This window comes from Salmo salar, chromosome ssa05 (assembly GCF_905237065.1).
Source record: "Salmo salar chromosome ssa05, Ssal_v3.1, whole genome shotgun sequence".
NCBI lineage: Eukaryota > Metazoa > Chordata > Actinopteri > Salmoniformes > Salmonidae > Salmo > Salmo salar.
This window is the reverse complement of record NC_059446.1, coordinates 35,507,285-35,519,315: the sequence shown is the minus strand read 5'-3', so window position 1 is coordinate 35,519,315 and position 12,031 is coordinate 35,507,285. Positions and strand designations below refer to the sequence as shown.

General features: G+C 43.5%; 1 protein-coding gene across 2 annotated transcripts in view; it reads left to right on the top strand.

Annotated features, from left to right (window-relative positions):
• The window catches only part of LOC106604729 (disks large homolog 3), a 142,736-nt gene that overhangs the window by 37,068 nt on the left and 93,637 nt on the right, over window positions 1-12,031 (top strand). For both annotated transcript variants that reach the window (XM_014199685.2, XM_014199684.2), the window contains exon 4: window positions 2,892-3,005. In XM_014199685.2, coding sequence (XP_014055160.1) covers window positions 2,892-3,005 — 114 coding nt within the window. The remainder of the gene's footprint in view (window positions 1-2,891; window positions 3,006-12,031) is intronic.

The following is a 12,031-nucleotide window of genomic DNA, read 5'->3' as shown; positions in this document are numbered from 1 at the left end:
TGTGTGTGGACCATTTTAAGTCCTTAGTGATTTGGACACTGAGGATCTTGACCTGCTTGACCTGCAGCCCCGTTGATGTAGATGGGGGCATGATCACCCCCCTGTTTTCTGTAGTCCACGATCAGCTCCTTGGTCTTACTTAGGCCCTAGCAGTGGGGGCCAGTGAGGAGGCCCTAGCAGTGGGGGCTAGTGAATGGGACAGCTCAGCTCAGTGGCTGGCCAGTGAGTAGGCCCTCATCAGCATTCGAGGCATGCTGTCACCTGTGTGGAGGATGGGAGGGAAAATAAATGAGTCTGCAAATTCACTGATTTGGTGCAGAGAGGCAAGTGAGGGGGATAATAGCTTCTGTAGAGATGGAATGAATGAAACTGGTTAAAATAGGGGGATACTTGGGAGGAAGAGGCCTGATGGAAAAGTTGAATATATTAGGTTATCATTGTGCAAAGCAGAATCTAGTTTGGAGCTAAAATGTGATTCCAATGTCATACTTGTGTGATTTGGTATATTTAGTTGTCATTACTTGTTATTTGACTGTTCAAGTTTGAAATAGGAATGTTTCTAATGAATACTGCATGCTGTTTGTTGACTCATGATAAGTCATTCATAGACTCATCATTCAACCGTGCATGCGTGTGCGTGCTTTTGCAGTGTGTTCGTATGTGCTTGCGTCTGTGAACACTGCGTGCGTGTGTGTGTGTGACTGCATTTGCGTGCATGTGTGCGTGCTGTGCTTTCGTTTGTGTGTGTTTGTGTGTGATGAGTGACCTGCCAGTGTTGCCGAGGCCGTCCTCCTAGCTGCCATCATTAGACTGAGGGGTCAGCTGAGAGGGCAGGGGGCACCCTCAGCCCTGCTTGTGTCAGTTGACCTGCCTGTCAGCACTGCCATGTGGGAACAGAGCTGCCGAAGCAAAACTCCCTTATCATCTCCCTGATAACATATTCAGACCCATGCACCGACACAGCTACATGTTTGGTTAAAGTACGTAACAGCAATGACAAAACATCTACAAGCATTCATTTGAAATGTATTTATTCAGCCTTTATTTAACTAGGCAAGTCAGTTACGAACAAATTCTTATTTTACAATGGCGTCCTACCCCGGCCAAACCGTCCCCTAACCCGGACGATGCTGTGACAATTGTGCACTGCCCTATGGGACTCCCAATCATGGCCGGTTGTGATACAGCCTGGGATCGAACCAGGATCTGTAGTGACACCTCTAGCACTGAGATGAAGTGCCTTAGACCACTGCGCCACTCAGGAGCCCTTTTTACGGGACGACGGATTTGTTTAGCCTGCATGCTTCTATGAGTGTAGCGTGTCTATTATACACAGATCAGGACAAAAGACTCGCTGGCGCCTTGATCATCAATGCAATTTTGTCAAGCGCTTTTTGTGACCTTGCGTCAGGCAGTCTAAGGCACTCCATGGCCTGCTCTAAAGGCTGCCCTCTGCTGTATCTTAAGGGTCTGTGCGGGTTAAGCTGTGGCAATACACTCAACAGCTCAAAGGTAGGAAAAGCCTTCCTCTCTCTGTGTCAGATCTAACTGCCGCTTTGAATAATACATACGTAGTGTGTAAGAATCAATACCTGCCAACGTCCTTATATAATTTCATACAGTTACAGTCTTTAGGCTACCAGTCTGTCCTGTATGAGCCTGGAACATAGTGATTACTCTCCTCTCCTGTCACTATGTATTGGTTGAGTTTTCATTTCTCTTCACTATGATCCAATTGTTTGTCATGTTTAGTAGATCTTTGACAGTCCAGTTTATACTCTGTCTTTTCTCCATTGGTTCTGCGGGGCACCGGTGACTGTTTGCACAACAAATATCAGTCAGTCAATGCTCGTTAGCAGAGAGGCCGACAGAAAGAGAGCCCAACGGCTGTATTACTCAACCTGTTCCATCGCAGATGGATGTTGCCTTGATTAATTTTAAATGTTGCTACGACAATGGCCATGTTTACATGCACACCAGTATCCTGTTATTATTCGGGATACTCAAGTATTCTGTTTTTGAGTGGATGCATATAAACATCATATGCCGTTTACAATAACCCGAAATAAGCTCGTATCCCAGTTTTGAGAAACCCGAATAAAATCCCTGGGATAGGCTGATCTTATACGGGATACTGTGGCATGTAAACTGTTGTTTTTCGCAGTCTGTGCAAGCTGTTTCATATAGTATCACCAAGTGTGGTCACTGACTGTAGGCCTCACATGTAGCCTATTATAATATTAACTCCTGCAGAATGAAGTGTTTCTCAGGAACAGGAGTGGAGAAATATGATACATTTATTTATTTAATCTTGAGGAAATGTGAATGCGTGCTTAGCTTTTTTTCAGCGACATAAAAGCTGACAGTATTTAACTTTCAACCAAAATATGCATCCAAGTTGTGTGTACAGTGAGGGAAAAAAGTATTTGATCCCCTGCTGATTTTGTACGTTTGGCCACTGACAAAGAAATTATCAGTCTATAATTTTAATGGTAGGTTTATTTGAACAGTGAGAGACAGAACTGAAATACTATCATAAACATGTTGGATCGTTTTTACAGCTTTTCATTTCCGTAAAACCGGGCGAAAAACTGATGTCATTTGGAAATTTTGCACTGAAATCTCCCCGGTCCCTAAACATCTTTGCTCCGCTAGAGAAGCAGAAATGAAAGAGAACTTTACTGATGTCAACTATATTGTTGATGATGCATTCATTCTATTGATTTATGACATTATTCTGGTGAGCAAGGCTTTATTTAGTGTTCTAGAGCATCAAGTAATGACTGAAGACAAATTTCCTGTATCTAATTATAGAAAGGTTTACCTAGCAAATAGCCTACCTAATGTCGGAAAGATTTGGATCTATTTCATCCTGTGTGTCCTTCCTACAGAACTCTGGGGAGGAGGAGGGAGTGTCACGGGTACGAGTGACCACAAGGAGGAGCCCTCAGAAGGTGGAGCGTGTGTCGGTGCTGGTGAGCTGCTCCCACATCGAGACACCAAAGGTCAGTCACCCAGGGGTCAAATGAACGCTCCTTAACGTAAAAGAGCCCAAAAAAGTTTCACCCAATCAGTGTCTCTCTGGCATATCCTTTCTCAGCCTGCTCAACGAGTCGTCACAGGGCTGCCCTTAACGTCCTGAGACGTTTGTTATTTTTCATTAAGCTCAGTGACCTTATGAACATATTAATAATCAGAGGGCATTACAGCGCATGCATCACACGGACTCACAGAACTATCCCAGCGACTCAAATCAGTGATATCAGTTGTGATGACATAACCAACATAGCCTTTAGTACAATTCATCCTAATGTTGATATGAGAATATTCAGAATTGTTGTAGATTTTGCTGGTGTGGATTTCTGAAATTCAACATATATTTAGCATTTTTGATATTTGGGAAGGTTGAGGCTGAAACATTGCTTAGTTTGGGTTCATTATGTCAAATAAGGAAGTGGTAAGCATGTTGACAGCTGTTTCAAATCAATATGTCAACACTGGGCAGATAATGGGGCCTGGTATTTCATGGTATTTAGCCTCTTGTAACTTGGCATGCTGTCATATTTAAAAATTTATGTTTGTCAGTTTAGACTATGTAAATTATGTAAATCATGCATGTATGATGAATCATCAAATATTGACAATATGATTATACTGTATATCACTGTCATTTGTAGTGGGCCACGATACCTTAGAATGAAGGGTTGGGACTCACCTGCTATCACACAGCCCCTGTGTCTGTCTGTCAGGGAAGGAGGGAGGGAAGGGCAGGCCTCCTGTCCATGTTCCCTACTACAACAGTACAGTACCATGGCATGCCTTGTTTTCACATGCCTTCCCAATCACAACATGCCCAGCGGCACATGGCAGCAGAATGCCCGCAGATGCTGGCTTTTCAGCTGAGCTGAGAACTAGTGCAAGGGGCTGCTGGAGGGGGCTGCTGCCTGGGTTGAGACACGGTGATACAGGATCACTGTTCTCGTATGATAATGTAATATCTGCATAAAACCACTGTGACAGTACAGTTAGACTCAATGGTTTTCAGTGAAGAGCTGGGTCTGGATAATATGGAGCTGGGTGTGTGTAGTGTTGAGTTCCTCTCTCTCGCATGGAGAGAGGGAGGGAGCCGAGGAGGTGGCAGGGGGAGGGTAGGGATGGAGTGAATGAGCGAGTGAGGAAGGAATAGAGGGAGAGAGTGGGGGAGGATGGAGAGAGCTAGGCGAGGGCCGCTGCAGTGCAACGCGCAGTCAGAGCTGGAACGGACACCCAGAGCTCAGCCTTCCCCAGGTTGCCATGGAAACCACATTCCTCCTCCTGCCTGCATCCCTACAGACTGTTCTGACTCTCTCTCTCTCTCTCTCCATTTTTCATTCCTTCTTTTACATCTCTCTTTTATTCCCAGTCATACTATAGACACACAGATGCATATTAAAAGATGTACATCTACAAATGATGCTGTATTTAGCATGGATCACATGATTTAGATACATTGCTTCGCTGCAGAGAATTAAATGCATAAATATACGGATGTGATTCTGCATTCTCATACATGGATACACACACATTATTTCTCTCCATCTTTCTTTCTTTCTTTCTTTCTTTCTTTCTTCATCCCTTCTTTTCTGCAGCATGCTCCAGTCATTACATTTCTTCCCACTCACAAGGTGCCTATCTCTCTCCTGTGTCTTCTGCCATATTCTGTCACTTAGCACCCCCCCTCTCTCTGTCTCTCTGCTTCTAGTCTGTCTCCCCTCACCTCCCATTCATCTATCCCCATCACAGCTTTCTCTGTGCCCTACACCTTACCTATCCAACACCCCTACATCACATCACCACCGACACTATTCTACTGACTCGCCATGTTCCTCATGTTTTCCTCCATCCCTGTTTCCATCCCTCTTCTCTATCTTTCTTTATCTCTCTCTCTCCCCCTTTCTGTCTCCTCTCTCTTACTCTTTCCCTCTCTTGCGCTCTCTATCTCTCGCTCCCTCTTTTGCTCCCTCCCTATCTCTCCTCTCGATCTCTCTCTCTTACTCTCTCCCTCGCTCTCTCTCTCTTACTCTCTCCCTCACTCTCTCCTCTCCGTCTATCTCTCTTATTTTCTCAATCTCTCCAACTACCTCACTCTTTATCCCTCTATCATTATTCTATCAGTGGGATGTGCTGTGTTGGTGGAGCAGCTGTTCTCTGCCACTGTGGCCTATTAATAGGAGTCACAGCCGTGGAGCCTTTGTTTCCTGTCTCTGTGTTTCTGTGTGTGTGTGTGTGTGTGTGTGTGTGTGTGTGTGTGTGTGTGTGTGTGTGTGTGTGTGTGTGTGTGTGTGTGTGTGTGTGTGTGTGTGTGTGTGTGTGTGTTAGCTCTACTAGCCCCAGTCATACCTCCACAGGTCAGAGTATTTCATCATGGACCCATTCCTTGTCTTATGTCAACTCCTCTGGATACATTCCTATTGTCCATGTTGACTATATCTGCTATACATTAAGTTGTTATTTTTCATATTCCTGGGGAGATGATATCTTGCTATATCTCTTTTCTTCTGAGGAGGAAACAGGTTGATAATGCTCTGATGTAGAGTTTCATCCTGAGAGAGAGGGACCTGTGCCTCTAGCCATCTCCAAGCCTCCCTGCATTTAATTAAGACAACAGGAGAGGATCAGGATGGGTTATGGTGTGACTGTTCCTTTAAGACAACAGGAGAGGATCAGGATGAGTTATGGTGTGACTGCTCCTTTAAGACAACCGGAGAGGATCAGGATGCGTTATGGTGTGACTGTTCCTTTAAGACAACAGGAGAGGATCAGGATGGGTTATGGTGTGACTGCTCCTTTAAGACAACAGGAGAGGATCAGGATGGGTTATGGTGTGACTGCTCCTTTAAGACAGCAGGAGAGGATCGAGATGGGTTATGATGTGACTGTACCTTTAAGACAACAGGAGAGAATCAAGATGGGTTCTGGTGTGACTGTACCTTTAAGACAACAGGAGAGTATCAAGATGGGTTCTGGTGTGACTGTTCCTTTAAGACAACAGGAGAGGATCAGGATGGGTTATGGTATGACTGCTCCTTTAAGACAACAGGAGAGGATCAAGATGGGTTATGGTAGGGCTGTAGCAGTCAACGAAATTACGTCTGCCGGTGATTGTCAAACAAATATCTGTTGGTGTCACGATAATTGGCCGTTAATTAAGATAAACACATTTAGGATCTCCTGGCTTCCACTACAAGCCATTTTAAAAAGTATAATAAATCCATGTAATATAGCCTACACCTTCACAATAAATCCATTATTTATTTTAGACAGGTCTAAAGAAGCATGATGTGAAGAAAATGTAGTCTGTTTCAGAAGAAAATAATAGCAGACTCTGAGTTGTCCTTATGTTAGGTCCTGATGTGACTATGCCAAATGGCTGTGGGCTACACTAGTTCATTTAGCAGATTTGCTTATAATTCCGTGGCATTATTTTATTTTATTTTATAGTATGAAGAATACAATTGAACAAAGCTGAATAAAAATCAATATTTTTTCCCAATCGATTTGAGTGCGCACAACACTATTCTGTGTTGAGCGGTTATCAAAGGAATATGCTTAATTTAGAGTTATTAATGTAACTTTAGTTGTTCTACAAACGTCGGGCTATATGTTTTGATGTGTAATACATTGTAAGGCTGCATGAGACATTAATGATGATTTGAAAAAAGTTGCTTGAAAAGCATGAGTTCTGCTTTTTTTTTTGCGCAGGCTGTACACGCTCCAATAGTCTCTCATTCACAATTTGACAAGCACTTGGATTTCACGGTGGCATCCCCTTTGTGGCCGTAATGCACCCTAAAGAAATCCATGCCTTTTGCGGCCTGGAGTGCTGCGTTGTGCCCTTCTCCCTGAGTGTGCTGCACAATCCGAAGCGTCTCTCACTCACACGGCTCTCCGTCACGTGATTGGGTCTTTCTCACAGGCTAAAAGTTAAGACAGACACATCGGGACGCAGCTGCGTGTGTCCTTATCCAATTCCGAGGTGCATATTGAAGATATTGGAAGAACTGTCCACATTTACATTTCGTCAGCCAACAAGATGAGTAGGCCTAACAGCAAAAGCGCTAGCCTATGTCAATCTACTATCTTCCATAGTACAAAAGTCGACCTATTCTATTCTGTGTGAGAAATAAATATTCCAAAAATAGTCTAGAACAGTTGTGGGATGTGATAGATCCCAGATTAATACAACAACTAGCATCAAAACATATTCTTTATGCAATGTGGCTGACGCAACAGATCAGAATGTTTAGCTTAAAATGTTGATAAACTATTAGGCTATTTCTTCACATTATAAGTGCAGCAATGCGTACATGGTAGTAGACTATAAGCACGAATGTTCCACTAGTGGAAAACACTATTATCAAAAGTGACCGCAAATGCGATTATGCATGTAATGCTTTTATTATAAAGGTGCATTTTTATGGCCAACATTTTCTTCCCAAAACTTGAAACTCACATGCTGCCTATATATGCAAGTTAGGCTCTACACCCCTTGTAAAGCAGATTAATATGCTGCATTTTAAGAAGTTATTTGTCCACTTTTTAGTTGTGATACCAACCTTATTAAAACATATAGGCCTATGGGCTAGGCTACATGAGGTGTGCGACTGATTCAAACAAGTCGCAAAAAAAGGCATTGTTTCTTATGCTGGGCATCATACACAAGTCATAATATATCATTCACAAGTGATAGGCTAATATTGTCACCCATCAGACTAATCTTGATTTAATCTTGTATTTACAAATACTAAATAATATATGTGTGACATTTTGTTTTGTTTTAGAATGGACCATTATCATGCACCTGTATCGAAAACGGGGGAAGGGGAAAAAATACATGTCATCTATGTACTTAAATAGCGAATGGAGGACGCTTTTCCCTGTGGTTTATTTTCATGCCAGCCAGTTAGGCTATACCCCTGTTGTAAATATAAGCAATGTGCTTAATATTAGGAAAGTTGAGAAATAAATATAGTAGCCCGAGCCTATAGAAAGCTGATGGGATCCTCTTTTTAATAGAGGCCATCAATCTGTTTTCTCATGCATTTGCATAGCCTATAGAAATGTTGCGCAACATGAGCTCATGGGCTCTCATGAAGTGTTTGATTAGATTTTCGATTACATTTGCATTGATATCAGAATGATTAGAGGGACAATAGAGTGCTGAGTACCAGGCAGTTAGCAAGTTCGGTAAGCTACTAATGACCATCAGCAGCATCAGAACTTGGAGAAGCCTAATTACCGTGACTAAACGGTCATGTGGAATTTGACTGCCTTCGTGACTCGTGACCGCCGGTTTGGCGGTAATACGGTCACTGCAACAGGGTTGCTGGGACTGCTCCTTTAAGACAGCTTCTCCGTCCTCTCTACTTACATGGGCATGCATCCTGTCAGGTGACCAGGGAGTAGTCACATTGTTTCTTGGAGAATGCATAGAAATGACCGAAATGCTCCTACACATGCTGTGTGTGCAGGGGGTGAGGGGTGATAATGGTGGTGTTTGGGAGTGTGTGTGTGTGAGAGCGCGAGTGTGTTGGGTCTTCCAGGTGGGTTTATGTAATGGGGGATGTGAGAGCTAGGTGACAGTAGGCTGACAGACAGATGTGGGGGGTGCTGTGAGGTGGAATCTGCTGTAGCCCTCCCATAAGCCAGAGTAAAATGCCCGGTTGAGCTAACGTAGGCTAATGCAATTAGCATGAGGTTGTAAGTAACAAGAACATTTCTCAGGACATAGACATATCTGATATTGTCAGAAAGCTTAAATTCTTGTTAATCTAACTGCACCGTCCAATTTACAGTAGCTATTACAGTGGTATAATACCATGCTATTGTTTGAGGAGAGTTCACAATTTTGAACATGAAAAGTTATTAATAAACAAATTAGGCACATTTGGGAAGGATTGATACAACATTTTGAACAGAAATTCAATGGTTCGTTGGATCAGCCTAAAACTTTGCACATACACTGCTGCCATCTAGTGGCCAAAATCTAAATTTAACCTGGCCAGGAATAGTACAGTATGGCCTTTCTCTTGCATATCAAATATGATGGTACAAAAAAATACAAAATAACGTTTTTTTTTTCCTTTGTATTATCTTTACCAAATATATTGTGTTATATTCTCCTACATTCCTTTCACATTTTCACAAATTTCAAAGTGTTTCCTTTCAAACGGTACAAAGAATATGCAAATCCTTGCTTCAGGGCCTGAGCTACAGGCAGTTAGATTTGGGTATGTCATTTTAGGTGAAAATTTTAAAAAAGGGGCGTGTCCTTAACCTGTGATTTAAAACCATATATCACAGGTCTCCCATTTTCTTTTGTCAAGGGAGGGTCAAGGGTTGCCAATTTCATTTCAGAAGATAAATTCCCTAATACTGTTGAACCAGATCTTCCCAGAAGTCCCCAAGCCTTTAATTGGACACAGTGTTTACTTAAACACACATACACGTATGTGCGCACAAATATACACTTTCACACACACAAATATTGCTCAGTTGGTCATGTCTGAGATAAATTCGTACTTATTCATTAATAAGAGCTATATCTGTTCCTGGTTCTACTCCGATTCCCCAGGTGCTCTCATTTGTTGACTTCTGTAACCGTAAAAGCCTTGGTTTCATGCATGTTAACATTAGAAGCCTCCTCCCTAAGTTTGTTTTATTTACTGCTTTAGCACACTCTGCCAACCCGGATGTCCTAGCCGTGTCTGAATCCTGGCTTGGGAAGACCACCAAAAACCCTGAAATTTCCATCCCTAACTATAACATCTTCCGACAAGATAGAACTGCCAAAGGGGGCGGTGTTGCAATCTACTGCAGAGATAGCCTGCAGAGTTCTGTCTTACTATCCAGGTCTGTACCCAAACAATGTGAGCTTCTACTTTTAAAAATCCACCTTTCCAGAAACAAGTCCCTCACCGTTGCCGCTTGCTATAGACCACCCTCTGCCCCCAGCTCTGCCCTGGACACCATATGTGAATTGATTGCACCCCATCTATCTTAAGAGCTCGTGCTGCTAGGTGACCTAAACTGGGACACTCTTAACACCCCGGCCATCCTACAATCTAAGCTTGATGCCCTCAATCTCACACAAATGATCAATGAACCTACCAGGTACAACCCCAAATCCGTAAACACGGGCACCCTCATAGATATCATCCTAACCAACTTGCACTCCAAATACACCTCTGCTCTCTTCAACCAAGATCTCAGCGATCACTGCCTCATTGCCTGCATCCGTAATGGGTCTGCGGTCAAAGGACCACCCTCATCACTGTCAAACACTCCCTAAAACACTTCAGCGAGCAGGCCTTTCTAATCGACTTGGCCCGGGTATCCTGGGAGGATATTGACCTCATCCTGTCAGTAGAGGATGCCTGGTTATTCTTTAAAAGTGCCTTCCTCACCATCTTAAATAAGCATGCCCATTTTAAAAAATGTAGAACCAGGAACAGATATAGCCCTTGGTTCACTCCAGACCTGACTGCCCTTGACCAGCACAAAAACATCCTGTGGCGTACTGCGTAAGCATCGAATAGCCCCTGTGATATGCAACTTTTCAGGGAAGTTAGGAACCAATATACACAGGCAGTTAGGAAAGCTAAGGCTAGCTTTTTCAAACAGAAATGTGCATCCTGTAGCACAAACTCAAAAATGTTCTGGGACACGGTAAAGTCCATGGAGAATAAGAGCACCTCCTCCCAGCTGCCCACTGCACTGAGGCTAAGAAACAATGTCACCACCGATAAATCCACTATAATTGAGAATTTCAATAAGCATTTTTCTACGGCTGGCCATGCTTTCCACCTGGCTACCCCTACCCCGGTCAACAGCCCTGCATCCCCCACAGCAACTCGCCCAAGCCTCCTCCATTTCTCCTTCACCGAAATCCAGATAGTTGATGTTCTGAAAGAGCTGCAAAATCTGTACCCCTACAAATCAGCTGGGCTAGACAATCTGGACCCTCTCTTTCTAAAATTATCAGCCGAAATTGTTGCAACCCCTATTACTAGCCTGTTCAACCTCTCTTTCGTATCATCTGAGATTCCCAAAGATTGGAAAGCTGCCGCGGTCATCTCCCTCTTCAAAGGGGGAGACACTCTAGACCCAAACTGCTACAGACCTATATCTATCCTACCCTGCCTTTCTAAGGTCTTCGAAAGCCAAGTTAACAAACAGATTACTGACCATTTTGAATCCCACCGTACCTTCTCCGCTATGCAATCTGGTTTCAGAGCTGGTCATGGGTACACTTCAGCCACGCTCAAGGTCCTAAACGATATCATAACCGCCATCGATAAGAGACATTACTGTGCAGCCGTATTCATCGACCTGACCAAGGCTTTTGACTCTGTCAATCACCACATTCTTATCGGCAGACTCAACAGCCTTGGTTTCTTAAATGACTGCCTCGCCTGGTTCACCAACTACTTCTCTGATAGAGTTCAGTGTGTCAAATCGGAGGGCCTGTTGTCCGGACCTCTGGCAGTCTCTATGGGGGTGCCACAGGGTTCAATTCTCGGGCCGACTCTTTTCTCTGTATACATCAATGATGTCGCTCTTGCTGCTGGTGATTCTCTGATCCACCTTTACGCAGACGACACCATTCTGTATACTTCTGGCCCTTCTTTGGACACTGTGTTAACTAACCTCCAGACGAGCTTCAATGCCATACAACTCCATGGCCTCCAACTGCTCTTAAATGCAAGTCAAACTAAATGCATGCTCTTCAACCGATCGCTGCCCGCACCTTCCCGCCCGTCCAGCATCACTACTCTGGACGGTTCTGACTTAGAATATGTGGACAAATACAAATACCTAGGTGTCTGGTTAGATTGTAAACTCTCCTTCCAGACTCACATTAAGCATCTCCAATCCAAAATTAAATCTAGAATCGGCTTCCTATTTCACAACAAAGCATCCTTCACTCATGCTGCCAAACATACCCTCATAAAACTGACCATCCTACTGATCCTCGATTTTGACGATGTCA